We start from the raw sequence: 20,331 nt of genomic DNA, 5'->3' as shown, positions 1-20,331 counted from the left end.
ATAATATTATTATTTAATTTCTTCTTTTGATGAGTTTGGGCTTGTTCCAATTATTTAGTACCAATTTTTTTTCATATTTTGGCTAAATAAATATAGTTGTTTTCTAAAGTAAAATTATTTTCTTTTAAAAATAAACATAAACTAAAAAGATAATTTTTTGTAATAATTTTTTTTTTTTTAATAATATTTCAATAAATTTTGTGATTATTAAAATATATACTACATTTTTTTTAAAAAAATATCGTTTTTATTAAAAATCTCTATTTAAAGACTAATTATTTTATTTTTTTCTTTTAAAATAATAAATTGTATTAATTAAAAAATCTTTATATTTTTTTACTTTAATAGAATTTTAAATTCTTGAATTATTAGCATAAGAAAATTATTATAAATTTCTTGTGAATATTCTCTAATTTTAATTAAGAATTTAATGCATTAAAAAAAGGAAATTATGTAAAAGAGTAATGAATTAGATATAAATATATTTGATAAGTAATTAAATAACAATCTATATGTACTATATTTATAATTATTATTTTAATTTAAAATTATAAAACAGTTAAAATTATAAAATTTAACTAATTATAATAATTTTATAAAAATATAATTAAGAGTTTGTTATAATGTTTATAAATAACAGTTTAATTTTTTAATATTATTGTTTTATTTTTAAGATCTTACAATAATTAATATATCAAAGATTTTAAAAAATTAAGTATAATAAACTTTTCCTTTAAAAATAAAATAATAAATTAAAAATTATAATTAATCGATTTTAATTATTTAATCTCATTAATTTATATCTTGTATTTGCAATTGTATTTCTAATTTTTATATTTATTTTTTCTTTTTATACATAAAAAGATATTGTTATAATATTTTTTATATTTTATAAATTAATTTTTTTATATAAATAATAAATTAATGTTTTAAATTTAATTATTAATGATAAAATATTAATAAATAAAAATTATTAAAATAAATTTTTTATAGCATTTAAATTACGTAAATTATATTAAAATAACGAGTTATTCATGTTTTTAATCTTAAATATATTAATTTATTTAAAAATTAAATTTTTGCAGTTTCAAAGTTAAAAAAGTAATTTTATGAGAGAATAAATATTATTTTAAAATCAATTTATTTATATTTTGAAGAAAATAATTAAAACATTTATACTTAATAATATAAAAAATATAAAAGATTTATTAATAAAGAATAAATTTATAATACTTTAAGGTCTGATACAGTTCATATAAATAGGAAGATGAATGAAGTAAATAATAATCAAATGAAAACATTTTAAATTAAAATCAAATTTAAAATATATGTAAAATATTAAAGTATTTTAATAGTGATATCTTAAATTATAATTGTAAATTTAATTATAATTAATAAAGAAAAATTATATTTTAATAAATTAGAATAAAAATTATTATATTTAATTAAATCAAAAATATAAGCAAATAGATCAAAACTTTATTAAATCTACATAAAGACAAATATGAAAATAACAAATTTTAATACAAAAAGTAAACATTTTAAAATAAAATATATAATAAAATAAAGTTTTTTATTATTTTTAAAATATTCAATGTATAGATTCTAATTTTAATTTATAATTTATTTTTAATGATAAAATAAAAATATTGTTGATAATTAGAAATACTTAATTCTAAACAATTTTATTTATATCTAAATAAACGAAAATATAAAATATAATCGTTATTATTATATTTTTTTCAGTTTTCACTACAATTTTAATATGTTTTAGACTTTTTCTAATTAAAATAATAACTTTCTTTATATTATCGTATTAATCGATTTTTTAATATTTAAAAAACTCTTTTTTTATTTTTTAAATCATTTATTACAAAGCTAATAATTATTAACTTTTCAGCTATTTATGAGTTTATTAGTCGCCTAAACTATTTAACATATCGATTGTAAAATTAAAGTCACAAATACTTTTTGCAATTTTCTATATTCTGCATATTGATATTTTATTTTTTAAACATTCTACCGCTAATTCTGTATTATTAAACTTTATATTATACAAAATTTAATCTTTTATTTTTTTTTAGAAATTTATTATAATTTATTGTTTTAGATTATTATATTTTTTATGTTATATTTATTTAAAAACTCATTTCTTTGAATTTTTTATTATTTTCAATCGAGCTTTTATAAAAATAATGAAAAAATTATTAAAAGTTAAGTACCTAATTCTATTAAAAATACATAATTAAATCAGGTATATATATATAAATGATTTAATTCAAATATATATTTTATTAAAATTTTTTATTCTTGATTGAAATCTAAAAAAATTGGAATTCGATTTATTTAATAGCTTCGTAAATTCTTAAATATAAATTTATATTATTTATTATATCTTATTTTTAATATTTTTTATTTTATTTAATTAAAAATAATATTTAATATATTTAAATAAAAAAAAATATATTATTTATAAATTAGTTTTTAATTTAATAATATATAAATATATATATATGTATATATATATATATATTTATATATATATATTAAGTATAATTATAAAATTAATTATAAAATGCATGCCGATGAAATCAAAGTAGTTATATTAGGTGATTCAGGTTTTAAAAATTTATACTAAAAATTTAAAATTAATATTTATTTGATATTATAAAAAAATGATAAAAGGTGTTGGAAAAAGTAGTATTATATTGAGGTTTGTATAAGATTATTATTCAGATAATTCTTAAAGTACTTTAGGAGCATCTTTTAAACATAAAACAATTTAGAAAGATGGCAAATCATATAAATTTTAAGTTATAAAAAATAAAAAAAATAAAATTAGAAACATAATATTTAAGTATAAATTTAGATATGGGATACTGCTGGACAAGAAAAGTATAAGTCACTTGCCCCTTTATATTATAGAGGTTTTATATTTTTAAATTAATATTAAGAATAATTATTTAACTTAATATTTAGATTCAAAAGTTGGAATTATTGTGTATGATATAACTAATTAATAATCTTTTGAATCTTTAAAAATTTGGATAAAAGAGCTTTAAACGAAAGGACCTGATAATATAAGTATTTTATATTAATTTTTTGTAAATATTATTTAGTAATTCTTTATTTCATTTGTATATATTTCAAAGTCCTTTCTATTGTTGGAAACAAGATCGATTTGATTGAATAATAATAAGTTGATTTTGATGAAGTTTAAAGAATTGCAAGAGTTTATTTATTTATTTTTAAATAAATTTTAGTTAAGCTAATTATTTTTATTATATTCTATTTTTTAAAAAGGATATAGATGCTATTAATAGATATACAAGTGCAAAAGAAAATTAAGGAATAAATGTAAAAAAAAATTCTTTAAAATTTTTAATTTAAAAAAAGGATTTATTTTAATAATTAATTGAAAAAATACAATAATAAAACATAGACATATTTAAAAAATAATAATTTAAAGGATAAAAATTATAAGACTAAACAGAAAGCATTTAAAAAAGATAAAAAAATTGCAACTGTTGAATATATAAATTTATATTTTTTTAAATAATAAATTTTTTATTTAATAATATTTTTATAATCTAAAATGTTTTTAACAATTATTAAAAATAATTAATTTTTGTTTATAAAATTATAGATTAAAAATTAAATTAAAAAAATAATATTTTTAATTTATAATAAAATATAATATTAATTTAACATAAAAATATATTAAAAATTAATTAGATGTGTAATTCTATATATAATATTTATTATGAATTTGTTAAAAAAAAAATAGTAAAATAAATACTTAATATAAAACATTTAAAGAAGAATTGTATTAAATTAAATTTTTTTATGAAAAATATTAAATCATATATAAAATTAACTTTTAATATGAAATTGGTATCTAAAATAAAATATTTAGAACTTTTAAATAACAAAAATAATTTATATCAATAAAAGTATAATATTTTAATAAAAAATAAATTTATTATTTTATAATAAAAAATATTTAAAAATAAATAAAATATCAAAAAATATATATAAAAAAGTAAACAAAACAAAATATTTAATATTCAAAAATAACAAGTAATTAATAAATAATTTAGTATTATTAAAAATAAAATAATATGCCTGATACAATAATTTTAAACTAAAAATTATAGGAATTAAAATATTTACTTATATTATATTTATAATTAAAAATAAATAATACATTAGTTATAAATAGGTTTTAAATATTAAATGTTAAATTTTTAAATAATAATAAACATAAAATTATATAAATGAAATTTTTAAAAAATAATAATTATTTGTATAAATATTTAAAAAAAATATATTTAATATATATATATAATTATATATATATATATATATATATATATATTTATATATATACTTTATTTTATATTCATCTTTTTTTTATATTATTTTATTTTATTTTATTATATTTTAGATAAAAAATAAATTAAATTATATTATTTTTTAATTATATTTTTAAATAAACTTTAATTTTACATATAAAATACATAATTAAATATAATTATTATTAATAAAAAAATAGAAAGTATTTTTTTTGGTTAATTATAATTGTTTCATTTTTTCCTTGATAAACTTATGTCTTCTGAATATTCTTAATTTTCCTATTCTTATTCTTCTTCTTCTTCTACCTCTCCTTTATCTTCTTCATCCTCTTCATTTTTTTGTTCAGTTTTTTTTTATTTTTCTAACTGTTATAATTCTTTAATAATGTCATCATATTTTCCTGTTATTGTTTTGAAATCATCATCATCTTTAAGTTCTCCTTGATTTTTTTTTTCAAACATTTCGTAAACAAGTGTTTCTAATTGAACTTATTTTTCTTAATCTGCTTCTTCAGCAAGAAATTTTTTTTTATCTGATTTTGAAAGTTCATATCTTTCAACATATTCTTTATTGCTCTTTCTATATTTATGTTAAGCTTAATTTTTATACTGGTAATGTTCTCTTTTTTCTATCATTTCATCATAAGTATAGATTCTTTATTCTTTTAAATTATAAATCCATTTAAAATCTGGTTTGTTTTTTAGTTTATATCTAACAAAACCTAAATATTTAGATACATCTTACTTTAATAATTTGTTTTCTTATATATTTTATAAAATCTCGTATACAGTTGTTACTCTTTCTAATTAAGTTTGTCCTTTCCTATAAGGAATTACTTTTAAAACTTATTCCCATATTTCTTCGTCAAATATTTTATTATCGAATAAACCTGTTTTTTTTAATTATATTTAAAAGAAATAATTTTATTACCTGTAAATAAATCGAATAAATTAAAGTTAAAATTCTTCACTTATTTAAAATTATTTACGATTATAGGTTTTAAATATTAAAGGAAAAATTATTCTTTGTAATTATGAGATTTAGTATTATTAAAACTAAAAGCTTTAAGTAATTAAACAGCCTCAAAAGCATCTTTTTAAAACATATTTTTATTATTTTTTTATATTTTTTTTACTCGCTTCTTCTTTAGTCCTTATAAATTCATCTTCAAAAAATTAAATCATATATGGACTTGCATAATTAGATTTATAACTTGCATATAAGCCACCAAAAGCGCATCTGTATGAAATATTTTCTTTATATTTATATAAGTGTTTTTCTAGTTCTTCAAATACTTTTGGTTCATTCCTACCTTGCTCTGCAATTCTATATAATAAAGTACATAAAGGACGAGCTTCTATTGTTAAATTAGGATTTTATTTTATATGATTTATTAACTTTTTTAATGGATTATTGACTTATTAAAATTTTATATATTTTTACATCTTCAAAAGCTTATAAATGTATTAAGTTTTCTAAAGGAAAATACAAATCATCCTTAAACGATTCATTTGGCATAAAACGTGTAAATCCTAATTTTTTATCAGCTAGTATTTACTTAGATGCTGGAAACTTAGCAAATTAAAATTGAATTTTTATAAATAAGCCTAATTTTGTAGTTAAATTTAATGAATTTATCATTTTTTTTTTTCTTTAGATTAAAAAAAAATATAATTTTTATTTTTTAGATATAATAAATAATAAAAATATTTATTATCTTTCAAAAAAATTTATTTAATATTTATTATCTTTCATAAAATTTTTATTTAATATTTATTGAAATTAAAAAGATATTTAATTAAATAATTTTTATATATATAATGTATATTTTTTCTAATATATTATTAATAAATTAATATGATTAAATTATTTATAAGAAAAAAGATTATAAAAATTAATATATTATAATAATTAAATTAAGATTTTATAGATATAAATATAATTTAAAAAATATAAATAAAAAAATTATTATAAATATAAATTAAGATTATTAAAAAAAATTTAATATTTATATTAATGTTTTATTATTATATAATTTTTATAATTAATTTATTATTATATATATTATATTTTTTTTATATTTATTTATAATATAATTATTATTATTATTATTATTATTATTATAATTATTAGTATTATAATTATTATTATTATTATTATTATTATTATTTTATTATTATTTTGTATTTTATTTTTATTATTATAATTATTTTATAATTTAATATATTAATTTTTATATTTTTTAATTATATATATATATATATATATATATATATATATATATATTAAATTTTTTTTTTTTCTTATATAATTTTTTTTTTTAATATTATTATTTCTATTATTATAATAATTTTTTTTTAATATAATAAATTTTTAATTAATTTCTATTTTAATTAATAATTTTTTTTATTCTTATTATCAATATATTTCATTTTTTTTAATTAAATATTTAAACTTTTTATTATATATTTTTTTTTTGTCTTAACATCTTTATTTTTGTATTTATTATATTATATTTATTTTTATTTTTTACAGCTTTATTAAATATCAAGAATTAGAAAATTTTTTATAAAAATTAATAATAAAAATAATTTTTTTTTTTTTTTCATTATTATAAAGATTACCCTTTTATGATATAATTTACTCCCTATTTCTTAAAATAATCCCATAAAAAGCATATATAAAGCAGAACTAGAAGTTCAATTCCCACTTTTTTACTTAAAACATATGAAATGTTAGAAGTATTTTTTTTTATTTTACTTTTTATTAATTAATAATTTTTTTATAAAAGAATGAAGATTATCATAATATAGTTTGTTGGAGTGAAGATGGAAAATCATTTTTGATAAAAAAACTAAATACGTTTCGTGACTAATTATTGCCATAATATTTTAAACACAATAATTATGCTTCTTTTGTGCGATAAGTAGATTTATTCAAATATAATAATTAATTTATTATTATAAAAAGTTAAATATGTATGATTTTCATAAAGTAAGAAATGAAAGAGGCGATACTGAATATAAAAATCTATTATTTCAAAAGGGAAATAAGTAAATTTAAATATTTAATAGTATTTTATGTATAATTTTTTTTTAAAAAATAAAAGGTATTTACTTTCAGAAATAAAAAGAAAAAATAATGATAATAGCAATAATTTTAATGATGATTTAATACATTTTAATAATAAGGAAAATAATAGTATTACAAAATAATTTTTAGGTTAAGATGATCATTTAAACTTATTTACTGATTAATAAGATTTTTAAGGATCATTTAAATAAGATTATAATAATTTTTTAAATGAAATTCTTAATTTTAAAAATAAATAACATGATTTAGACGTTGCAATACAAATGCTTATTTAATAACATGAATAGTTATTGAAAGAAAATAAAATTTTATGGGATGAAATAAGGAAATAAAAGTAAATTATATTGTTTTTTGGTTTAATTATAATAGTTTATTATTTTATAGTGAAATTGACGAAAAGAGAGCGGAAAGATTGTTTATGTTGTTAATGTTTTTCTCAAAATAATTTAATCATTAAAGTGTAAATAATCAATTTAATAATAATTAGAATATGCAATTGAATTATTATAATTAAAATAAGAAAAATTTATGTAATTTTTTAAAAATAAAATTATTTTAAATTTTATTTAAATAATATTTAAAAATAAAGAAATTTTCGATGAAATTGATAATAATAATTTATTTTAAGAACAGAGTAAATAAGGAATTTTAAAAAATATAGATAAACTAATATTTTAAGAAAATAATTAATAAAGAAAAATTATAAATTAAGATATATAAGCCATTAATGTATAAAATAATTATTAATTACTTATCCTAATTTTAATATTAAACATAAAAGATTAGCAATAATAATAACACACATAATAATGCAGGAATAGTTTCATTAACATTAAATAAGAAGAAGCAAGATTTAAATTCAGTACAGAAATTGATACAATAAATATTAGATGACAATGATCCTACAAATAAAATATTATTAGAATAAATAATTTAAGGGTATATTTAGAAAAAAGGAAATTATATTCAATTAAATAATGGAGAAAAGTAAAGCCTTTAATAATTTGAAAATACAAATTTAAAAAGAATTTGTGCTGACAATAGTTATGTCGAATAAAAAAACAATAATATGCAGATTTAAAATTTAAATTCATCTTAAGAATTAAAAATAAAATCTCTTAATTAATTATAAACATTAGATAAAAGCAATGACTTTATGTCTTATTTTAAAAATAGTAAAGAAGAATTGCATTAAAATATTAATAATAATGACGCAATATATGAAAATATTACTAATTAAGGTATAAATAATAATAGCTTTATAAATAATAGCAATTACTAAAATTATATTATGTTTAGTCCTTTATATAAATAATAAGATAAAGATAATGCGACTAATAATTTGTATTTAGAATATCCAATTATCACTAACTCACCTAAATATGATTTAAGCTTTTAGTCTGTTAATAATTTTGATATTGAGGGATTTAATTTGGATAAAATGGGAAAAAGCATTTCTTAATAGATAGAAGTATAATAATTATAATAAGAAAAATAATAATAAGATGAAGATCATAATCAAAATATTTAAAGTTTTTCTAGTATTAATTGACTTTTAAAATATTTTGATTTTATTTATTTTATTTAAATATATATATATATACTTGATTTTTTTTTTATTATTTTTTATTTTAAAACTTTAACAAACAAAAACAAAAAAAATGTGAAAAAATAAATCAAAGATTTTTATTTTGATTAAGTTTTTTAAATAAAATTACATAAAAAAAAATATAGAGTAAGTTATGTAAAAATAAATTAATATATTTCAAATTATATTGTAAAAGATTTAAAATAAAAATTATATATGATTAAAATTGATATTAATATGTAAAAATATTTTTTAAGAATTATTTACTAATACAAAAAAATATTTTAATTTTAAAATATAATAGTCAATTAATATACCGCGGGGTATCTTTTATTATATTTTTTTTTATCAAAAAAAATATTTTTATATTATAAAAGATAACTATTTTCAATATTTTTATAATATGATTATTAGATAAATTAAATATATAAATTAATATTTTATTATGTATATAGATTTACCTTAATATAAAATTATATTTTATGATTATTATAATATATAAAATAAGGGAGGGGGAGATATCTTCAGTTTTTTTAAGGAATTTAATAATATATTTCATAATCTAAAAATTTTTAAAATTTAAGTTATATGAGAGAGAGTAATAAATAAATAACTATGTATAAATATATATTGTAATGTATAGTTTTTTTTTTATCAAATAAACATTTAATGTATAATCATAATCAAAAATAAATACATTTATATTTGAATTTTAGTTTATATGTGTTTTAATGAAATATAACTTTTCGAAACTCTTCATATATAAATTTACAAAAATTATTTTTTATAATATTTTATTTTATTTCAAGCATAAAATATACAAATATGAAGCAATTATATACTAAAATATCTATAAATGGTATTTAAAATAAAATAATATTGATTATTATTAATTTAAAAATATTTATGAAAAGCTAGTTTTGCATTATATTACAAAGATTTTATAAAGAACAAAATATAAAATTATTTAAATTTTTTAAAGACATACATATAAAACTACTTATTTTTAAAATATTATTTAATATTTAAATATTTATAAGAGCTTAAAACTAAAATAATTATTATTACATGCATATAAAATTTTTTAATTTAAATTAATAATTTAACAAAATAATATTTATAAATATATATTAAAAATATGAGTGATCCGCAAAAACGAATATTAATAAGTTAAGAAGATGTAAAAAGGATGTTATAAATAAAGGATTTTTATGAAATCTTAGGTGTAGAGAAAAATGCTTCGGAAGATGACATAAAGAAAGCATATAAAAAATTAGCTTTAAAATACCATCCAGATAAATTAAAACTTCCTGGGGCATAAGAAGTTTTTAAAAAAATAGCTTAAGCTTATGATTGTCTTACAAATACAGAAAAAAGGGCATTTTATGATTAAACAGGAAGCGAAGAACCCGAACAGCATTATAAGCATTATTAATAATAATATAATGATGATTATGTGGATGCAGAAGACATATTTAATTTTATTTTTGGAGGTGGGTCAATGAAATTTTAAAGAACTTATATGTATAATAGGTAGTAATAAAGAAGAGGATAATAACAAAATAATTAATAATAATAATAGTAAAAGTAAAATAAATTAGGAGGAATATTTTAAATGATTCCTCTATTTATTATTATTTTTTCAGGTGTTATTTAAAGTATTTTCACATAAAGCCCTCTCTTTTCCTTGTAAAGTGATCGTAATTATAATGTTTTACGAGAAACTTAATTATTGAAAATTTAATATTTTGTTGAAGAAAATTTCTAAAAATAAATTGGAAATGATTTTAATTTTCTTCCAAAGGTTGAATAAGAAGTCGAATAAGAATATTTGAGTAAAATTTATCATTAGTGTAAATAAAACCTATATTATAAAAAATAACTCATCAAGCAAGCTAATTATGCTTGGACTTCTAGAGACTAAAAATATTATAAATAATAAAGTGAAAGGGTTGATTTAAATATGTGTGACATTTTTGATGATATTAGTTCTCAATTTTAAGATTTAGACAGATTTTATATTATTTCTTGAGAATTTTTTTAAAAAGATTTTTCTACTCTATTTTTTTATAACAGGAGAGGATAAATTAACTATAATTTTTATATAAAAATTTTGAATTTTTATATATTTTTAAAAACTATTATTTTTATTTATTTTAACAAAAATAGTTAATTCTAATTTACTAAACTTTTTATAAAATTATTTTGATAAGTATTATAATAATTCTATATATCAAAAGAATAATTAACAATTATTATCAAATATAATAATTATATTATATAGATATAAAAATTTTTATTAATACTTTACTTAATTTATTAATCTTAATAACAAAACAATTATTATTTATAAAAAATTAAGGAGAGATAATTCAATAATTAATTTTACATAAAAATAATTATAAATAAGCATGCATGCTGCATGCTTATTTATAATATTTTTTTAATACATTAAATTTTATTTAATAACTAATTATATTTATAAGTTAATAAAATAAATAAAAAATAAAACCAAAACATTGTTTTTTACTAAATTTTTATTTTTATTTTATTAAATAACAAATTATAATAGTTAAAAAAAATGTAAAAAATAAAAATGCACTAATATAACCCACATCCTCAGTATTCTGTTCATAATTTACAAGTTTAAATAAAATAAAAATAAAAGCAAAAATTAAAATTAAAATATATTTAAAAAAGACCTATCACAATTTAAATACTTAACAAAAAATAGTACAAAAACATCATCCTTTATTAATGTAACGAAAGCATATAGAAAACTATTCATATTTACTAAGTGATTTAATCGGTTAAGGATATAGTTCTTAAGTATTTAAAGGCAAATAAGAAAACATTAATGAATTTTCAGCAATAAAAGTAATAGACTTAAAATTAATGACAAATGAAGTCCATAAATATTTACTAAATAGAGAAACGTAAGTTCTCCGTAAGTTATAGAAAATAAACAATCCTAATATTTTGAAGTTACATGATATATTTTAAACAAACAACAATACATATATAATAACTGAATTTTGTAATTAAGGAGATTTAAAAGATCTTTTATACTATTACAAACATTTAAAAGAAGAATAAGCTTTAAAGATATTAACTCATATTATAAATGGATATAAAGATTTGGTTAAAAATAATATTATACATAGAGATATTAAACCTGCAAACATACTTATTAAAGATGGAGTTTTTAAAATTGCTGATTTTGGATTTGCAAAATTTACTGATGACCCTCCTTATAAATATTATTATACAGTTGGTACACCTATTTATATGTGCCCTGAAAGCCTTACTAGGAATGAATATTCTGCTAAAAGTGATATTTGGTCTATTGCCATTTTATATTTTGAGCTTTTATACGGAATTCCTCCTTGGAATGCTGAAAATGAATAGGAATTATAGTATAAAATTTTAAATTAACCTTTTGAATTTCCAGATTATATGTAAATTTCAAATGAATCAAAAGACTTTATTATAAAATGTTTATAAATCGATGAAAAATAAAGAATCGGAATCGAAGAAATAAAATATCATCCTCTTTTTTTACAAAAAGCTCCTATTAGAAGTGGATAATCTAAGTCGTTTTAGAATGGGTTTGATGAATAAAATTTACATAATTGTGAAGAAGTGTAAAGAAGTAATAGTGTTATGCTTGGAAATAATACATAAGAAAACATATTGAAAGAAAAAAATAATGAAATATATTAATAAAATACCGGATTAAACGTAAATAATGAAGCACTTGTTTTAGCTTAAATTAACTTTTGTAGATTTGCTTATAAATTGGCTTAAAATTTGGAAAATTCAAATATTATTGAAAGTCCACTTTTGAAAGAAAAAATGGCTTACCTTCTTTTTAAAAATTCAGTTGTGAAAATAAAAAAACTGGCAAACATGTGTGAGAATTAGGTAAATTTTTTAAATTTAAAAAATTGGATGTCTTATTAAAATTCAGATAATTTTGGAAAAATAAAAAATATAATTTTAGAATACAAGTAAAAATATTAAGATAGTTTTGTTGCATGGAAAGATAAATATTAAGATTTTTTAGGAGAAAATTAAATTTTTGATAATAATTTTGCAGATTTAGAAGATTTGTATATTTAATAAGGAAAGTATTTGAGAAATGTTATTAGAGAAATCAATCATTTGATTAAAATGAAGATGCATACTAGTTTTTAAAGTTAAAATTTGAGTATTGATTTGGAATAAGAAGTTGCTTTATTAGATTAGCTTGTAAGCTTTTTCTAAATAAACTAATTAATTACAGAAAATTTTAATAATTTCGGTGTTTTCGCAGAAAAATCCAATATTGATTAAATAGTTGATGGAAAATAGATTTAAATAAATAAATAATATTACATTTAAATAAGAAATAAAATATTAAATCTTAATATATGATATATTAATAAAAATATATAAAAATACATACTCTATACTTTTAAAAAAAATTAAAAATATTTAATTATTATTTTATTTTTTTCATGAAAAATCTCTGTTTGGAAAAACACGAGGCGCAATTAATGTCCAAATATAAAGAATAGAAGAAATCCAAGAACAAATAATTTTAATCCAATAAGAAGTTTAGGAAGGTTGATAAATAGTGAAATTATTTAGACTCGAGCCTCCCCAATTAGTAATAAGCATAGCACAATAAATGGAAGAAACAAACATTACCATATGAAAAATTATATAATTATTTGTATTTTTATATATTTCTAATTCATCTTATTATTGATTTAGTTATTATTAATTTTATACTAATGATGCTTATTCTTTTTCCAAATCTTCCTTTTTATTTTATTAATTTTAAATATTATTTACTTAAAAAAAAAATAACTTAGTTTTCAATATTTTACTCTTCATTAATCTAAATATTAAACTTACTATTTTTTTTAACAAAACTAAGATAGAGTAAAGTCACCAACAAAAAAGCGACTCCTACAGAAAGTTCGATTGCAAAAATGGCATTACTTGAAATTGCTGAATTACATCCACTTTCAGATGAAAGTTACCCACTAAAAGCCAAGAAAGTGATATAGAATGACATTGCAGAACTGGTAAGTAAAGAACCTGAAGGATTAAACCCTAAAAATTATACAAAGGTGATACTAATAACAAGCAGTAAATTTAAAGCATTAACGATAATATTAAATTAGCATCCTTTAAACCAAATAAAATTATAAGCATTTAATAAAATCGAGGCTGTATATAAGGAAAGAGTTATTCCAATCAAAAGAATTCCATAAAGGTTAAATGAAGAGTTATTTTCTGCATTTTAAGCTTCCACTTCGTCATATTTAGCTTTCCAATTTTATCCCCAAAGGTAAAAAATATCAATAAGAATTATCGTTTGAAAAAGTAAATAAAAACCTCCAAAAACTTAAGCAAAAACTCTATATCCATTAAAAAAAGAATCTGAAACAAACATAAAAGAAATATACATTCCTAAAACTGCACTTATTTTTATGCACCAAAGTCCTTCATTAAATAATTTACTACATTAGTTTCTTGCGTAAACTGCAATTAAAACTGCCAAATATAATATTGCTAATGCAAAACTCATTCTATATACAGAACTTGAACCTAAGCATTAGCTTTGACCTCCTGAAGCTTCTGGACAATGCAAATAACGAGCAAAATAACTAAATAAATCTCGAATATAATGAAGAACTATTATTGTAAATGCGAATAATAACGAGTTTAAAATAACATAAGATAATCTTATTTATTGAGACATTGTCATTTTGCAACAACATTTGAAAAACGTGCATATTACACTACAGAATTCTTTACCAGCACAGCAGGCTGCTTCTAATGCTATTCCAACACACATTTATTATAAATGCTATTTCTTATTAAGTATTAATTATTTATTTATTTATAATAATATATATTTATTTATATTTTTTATTTATACAGGAATATAATATAGATTATCTTTTACCTTATTTTATTAGATAATTTTTAATATTATAAATGATTTTTTTTATATATATAGTTTAATATTTTTTTTTTTTGATTAATAATTAACAATATTATTTTTTTATGTTTTCTCATACAAAATTTCAAAATTGAAGAGTTTTTAAATTATTGTAAGAAAGAAATTCTTTTAAATTATTCTATTTAAAATTATTATTTTTAATTATTTTTTAATATATTACTTTTGAAAAATCAAACAATTTTTTTTCATTTTACTAATTGTCTCTTTATTAAAATTAAAATAAATTTCATATATATATAAATATATTACATATTTTATATTTTAGAAGGAGAAAAATAAGAAGAGTTAAATTAATTTTTTTAAGAATGTTGTTAAAATTTAGAATGATAATGCTGTATTTTTTATTAATATTTTGCATTTAGTTAACACATTTAATTATTTTCAGCTATTCTATTTTTTTTTGAAAAAAAGTAAAAATAATCATAAAATATAATTAAAAACTATACTTGTCTTATTTTATAGTTTTTTACTTATTTTTATTATTTATTTATTGATTATTTTTAATTTTCTTTTTTTGCATATATATTTTTAAATAAGATTCATTTTCATCATGGAAATTTTCATATTAAAAATTAAAATGTCCATTAGTAGAAAAATTAATTTTTACTTTTTTTTACTCTTTTTTGTTTGCGCTTTCTCTCAAACTTTTTGAATATTTTTCTCTTTCAACTTTAAGCTTTTCTGCTTAAAGTTTATTTAATTAAATGTATTTATCATTAATAACTGCTTATTATTTTAAGTTTATTTTAACAACCTATTTATTATTAGTATTTTCCTAAAATATTTAATCTTAATTTATAATGATTTAATCGTACTGCAATATGATCTAATCATTCTAAGAATAATTTCTTTCAGACTTTTTACCTTAACTGATATCGTCTTCGTTTGACAAATTTTCTTCTTAAATTGTTTACAAATTATTCTAATTAAAATTTTAAATTTGTTATTAATTAATATTAGTATATTTTTAATAATTTTCATCATTAATTATATTTTAGGTATATTAACTGCTTTCTATTAATGCTTAATCTATTTTTTATAAATATTATTGATAAATTTCTATATCATCTTCAAAATCTTCATTGTTTTCAACTATATAATTCATTTGAATTTTTTTTTTTTTTTGAATATTAAATTTTTAAAATATAGTTTTATTAATTATAAAATATATATTTGTATAATATTTTTTTTATTTTTTCATTAAAAATATTTAGCATATTTTTCGACATTTTATTTCTCTTCTTCATCATAATAATTTTCATCTTTTAATTCACTTTTCTTTTCTTCTTCAGAAATATTTTTTTCTAAAATAATAATACTAAGATCATCATCAAGCTAAGATTCTTAAAGAAAAGTTTTTAATTTTTGCATATACTTGTTTTACAGAACAACTTCTAACTCAATACTTTAATCATTTAGGATATTATTTAAAGTTTATTTTTAAATTTTAAACTTAATAAATTGTGTTAAAACTTCTTTCAAATTAGCAAAAACGTATTCTTGTTCGGAAATGTTTTCTTCTTCTTTTACTTAATCTAGTATTGCATTTTCTGCAATTTTATTATTATATTCTTTGGATATTTTAATTATTGTTTTCTTTATTATTTTTTATAATTCTTCCTAGTTTTTATTAAAAAAAGGGTGCTCGAATAAGCCTTGATTCAAATATATTCTCTAAAGTACTTCTATTTGATCATCAGGAGGTTTTATTACTTTAAAAAGAAATTTATTAACATCTAAAATAGAAGAAATATATCTAAAACAACAAAACTAATCAAAAATATATAAAGAAGTATAAAGAACCTTCATAAAAGATGTATAACCATCAGAATTTAATTAAATCTAAACTGCCAAATTTTTATTAGAAAAAATATTCTTTTTTAAAAATTCATTTTATTTTTCTTAAAAGAATTTCTTATAAACAATTACGAAAATTTTTCTATCAGATTCTTTTTCAGTTAAAAGCCTTTTTATTTCATTTGTTTCTTAAAATAATATTTCATTATTAAACCATATTTTATTAAATATATATTCAAAATATTCTTCTGAAAATGACTTATTTGTAGCGTTTTTATTTTAAAATTCAATTTGCTTTTATATAGTATCTTATTTTATATATTAAATTAATTATTATTATTATTGCTATTATTTATTATTTTATTAAGTTTTTTATTAATTTTGACTTTAATAAAAATCAGAATTTTATAATGATGTTTACTATTAAATAGCTACTTATTTTAATTATAAATTTGAATTATTATCTAAGATTTTATTGGAATAAGGATAATTTTCAATCCCGTTTTTTTTAATAATCAATTCAGGTTTAAGATTTTCCTGAACGTTAAATGAGATTTTAAAATTATCGAAATTAAGTTTCGAGAGTAAAGGTTTGTGTGGCAAATTTAATCCTTTTTATTTCGAATTCTATAGGTTTTCACTCAAAAAAGCATTTAAGCCAAAATTTATGTCTATATCTTGCACTTTATTTGTAATTCTATCAACATCATATTACAAATTTCTTACTTATGAAATCATAAAAACAAGAAATTTCATTATCAAATCGTGCAAATTTTACCTTTAGTTTTTCTCTTAGACAATTATTTCTTCTTCCACTTTTGCAACGTCTAAGAAATATTGGTCAATATAATTATTGTATTTTTAAATGAAATTTTATAATTCTTTTTCTGCATTTTAGCATTATCTATTCATGCATTCTAGTATTAATAATTCATTTTAGTGTTCTTTTTATGCTTTATGTAACTCTTGGGGCTATAAATTTTTATTTTTAGACATTTATTACAGATTGAGGCTATTACATGACATTTACTGAGCTTTTTTATTCAATGCTTAGGTCATATTTTAATATTATTTCCTTAATTTATCAAATGTTTGAATATTTTTTGGAAGCTCTTATTCGTGGCGAACTGCAATGTTATTTATATTGTATGTGGTTTATTATTTTGGAAATTAGGATATTATTTCAGTTGAAATACAATTTGCGAATTACTTACTTTGTTCGCTCTGGGACATAAAAATAGTTTTTATTGCACTTATTAAATTACTTGTTGGATTATTTGCTTAAATTATAGGTAGTTGGTTTAATTAGGTGGTTAATCTTTCTAATGATCTGGAATAAAAAAGCTCAAGCTTAGCACGATCTTATAGAATTTGGAGAAATTCGGATATATATATTTTGCGATAATCGTTTATTTAATTTATAGCGTCCATTCTTTCTAAAATATCTGGTTCATAGTATAATGTAGACATTTTTTTTATTATGGATTTTTTTTAATATATATTTAAGAAAGAGAAAAAAAAATATATAATAATATGTATTTAATTTTTAAAAAATAATAAATGTTATATATATTTTAAATATATTTATTTATATTTTTTTTCATATTAAAACACATAAACATTTTTTTTCATTTGTCTTTTAATTTTAATTTATATCATTATTTTATATTATTGATTATTTATTTACAGTTTATTAGTTATTAAACTCTTTTTGTATTTCGGATTAATAAATGCTTTTTTTTTGGCTTTCGTTTATTGAATAAACTTTTGATAATTTAGTTTTTACTACTTATATGCTATCTCTAATTTCTTGATTCTTTTCTATTTATTATATATTTTAATTACTAATTTTTTAATTTAAAGATAATTAATCTAAAGAAGAAGCATTTGTGATTTATTATTAAGATTGTTCAATTTGTTCCTCTTTTTTATTATTTTATTCATATTAGTTTTCTAGTTATTTTTTTTAATTATCTTATTAAATATTTTCTTTTTCTAAAATAATATTTTTATGATTTTTTTCATCTTCTTCATCATCATCTTCCCCACTTTCAATAAAGTGTTCTTCAAAATCTATATTATTTATAGGTTTATTACAATCAGCAAATGATTTTGTAGATTATATTTTATATAATTATTTCAAAAGAATATTATTTTAATTTATTTTTTGATTCAAAATATTATTTTATAAATCAATTTAGCTATTAATATTTACAATTCTTGTTTTCAAAATATATTTTTATTACTTTAGATTGTTATTCTCTTCATTCTTTTACTTGAAAACTTCTGAATATAAGTTTATTTATTCAACTTATTAATCTATTTATTCTTTAAAAAATTTATTCTCTTTTTATATTTTATTAAGTTTATCATGTTTTTCATTTATTTTTTCTTAATAATTATCCGTTTCACTTTAATTATTTTCACTTAATTCTTCTAATAGCTTATTTTTTATTCCTGTTTCTTTAATTATATCATTTTCCATATTTTTAAGTTATGCTTCTCTTCTTTTTCTAATTATATATTGAAATATTTCATAAAACATAAATCACATGCTTTTTAATCATTTATATATCTTCTTTTGCATACTTCGCATACTGATTTCCCACATAAATAGCTTTATTTATTTATTTTTTTAATTTTTATATTGTTTTTATTACCATGCACTTAATTATTCTTTACAACTACAAATTAAGCAACTATCAGATTAATAAAATTTATTTGTCTAATAAATAATGTCAGTTTTTAAATCAACTTTATTTATATTTTAATTTTATTATTATTATTTTTAATTTTAATTACATATTTAAAATATTGGTAACTATTCCTCTAGTTAGTTCATTTTTTTTAATACGATATTTTATTTTGATTATAACAAAAATTTAAATATATATTCTTTTATAAAAATAATAAAATTATTTTATTTATATAATATTAAAAATTTGCCTTATTTAATTTATTTAAAAGTTATAATTAAATATAAATGTTAAAAAATATCTTTTTAAAATTAAACACATTATCCAATATTTTTTATTACAAATTATTTTAGAAAAAAAAATTAAAAAAAATATATTAGTATTTGTAGGATAAAAACATTTTAAAGCTAATTGCTTTGAAATATATTATAAAATTATCTCATTTTCTTTCCTTTATTAAAATTATAAATATAAAATACAAAAATATATGTTTAATATTACTTAATGTATTTTTTTTTTCCAATTATATCCATCTCCTAGAGGTTATCCATAAGGTAACAACCAAGAGAATATATTTTTACCAAAATAAAATTGAAAATTTTATAAAGTTCCCTATTTAATTATTTCAATCTAAAAAAAATAAAGATATTATTAATTTTTACCAAATCATAATCTGATTACTATTTTTTATTATTTTAAAATTATAAATATATTTATATGTATTGTTACTTAAATTCTTTTTATTTATTCTAAAGTTGACAAATTTAAATAAACTAATTTTA

The 20,331-nt window shown here is 16.2% G+C and overlaps 2 protein-coding genes across 2 annotated transcripts, besides 18 other annotated features; both read right to left on the bottom strand. All coding sequences in view use genetic code 6, as the record gives it.

Moving 5' to 3' along the window:
- Nucleotides 1–873: 873 nt before the first annotated feature.
- Nucleotides 874–931: a microsatellite.
- Nucleotides 932–1,388: 457 nt separating this feature from the next.
- Nucleotides 1,389–1,449: a microsatellite.
- Nucleotides 1,450–2,404: 955 nt separating this feature from the next.
- Nucleotides 2,405–2,458: a microsatellite.
- Nucleotides 2,412–2,472: a microsatellite.
- A 23-nt stretch (nucleotides 2,473–2,495) lies between these two features.
- Nucleotides 2,496–2,547: a microsatellite.
- Nucleotides 2,548–3,676: 1,129 nt separating this feature from the next.
- Nucleotides 3,677–3,724: a microsatellite.
- A 601-nt stretch (nucleotides 3,725–4,325) lies between these two features.
- Nucleotides 4,326–4,389: a microsatellite.
- Nucleotides 4,378–4,446: a microsatellite.
- Nucleotides 4,391–4,446: a microsatellite.
- A 271-nt stretch (nucleotides 4,447–4,717) lies between these two features.
- IMG5_167340 (hypothetical protein) lies at nucleotides 4,718–5,734 on the bottom strand. The gene has a single exon (XM_004030069.1). It carries the CDS (start codon nucleotides 5,519–5,521, stop codon nucleotides 4,988–4,990), a length of 534 nt encoding a protein of 177 aa, XP_004030117.1. The 5' UTR covers nucleotides 5,522–5,734; the 3' UTR covers nucleotides 4,718–4,987.
- A 327-nt stretch (nucleotides 5,735–6,061) lies between these two features.
- Nucleotides 6,062–6,134: a microsatellite.
- Nucleotides 6,135–6,247: 113 nt separating this feature from the next.
- Nucleotides 6,248–6,365: a microsatellite.
- Nucleotides 6,365–6,403: a microsatellite.
- Nucleotides 6,378–6,571: a microsatellite.
- Nucleotides 6,572–6,603: 32 nt separating this feature from the next.
- Nucleotides 6,604–6,642: a microsatellite.
- Nucleotides 6,643–6,649: 7 nt separating this feature from the next.
- Nucleotides 6,650–6,715: a microsatellite.
- Nucleotides 6,652–6,764: a microsatellite.
- Nucleotides 6,704–6,762: a microsatellite.
- A 6,770-nt stretch (nucleotides 6,765–13,534) lies between the features above and the next one.
- Nucleotides 13,535–14,888, bottom strand: IMG5_167330 (membrane protein tms1, putative; the record flags this gene model as incomplete). The annotated part of the gene is made up of 2 exons (XM_004030068.1): nucleotides 13,535–13,875; nucleotides 13,940–14,888. The coding sequence occupies 2 exons, from the start codon at nucleotides 14,886–14,888 to the stop codon at nucleotides 13,535–13,537; spliced, it is 1,290 nt and encodes a 429-aa protein (XP_004030116.1).
- Nucleotides 14,889–15,158: 270 nt separating this feature from the next.
- Nucleotides 15,159–15,208: a microsatellite.
- Between the last annotated feature and the right edge of the window lie 5,123 nt (nucleotides 15,209–20,331).

This window comes from Ichthyophthirius multifiliis, assembly GCF_000220395.1.
Source record: "Ichthyophthirius multifiliis unplaced genomic scaffold scaff_1120509251244, whole genome shotgun sequence".
In the NCBI taxonomy this organism is placed as follows: domain Eukaryota; phylum Ciliophora; class Oligohymenophorea; order Hymenostomatida; genus Ichthyophthirius; species Ichthyophthirius multifiliis.
The sequence above is the reverse complement of the archived record's forward strand: the minus strand, read 5'-3'. Positions and strand labels throughout refer to the sequence as shown.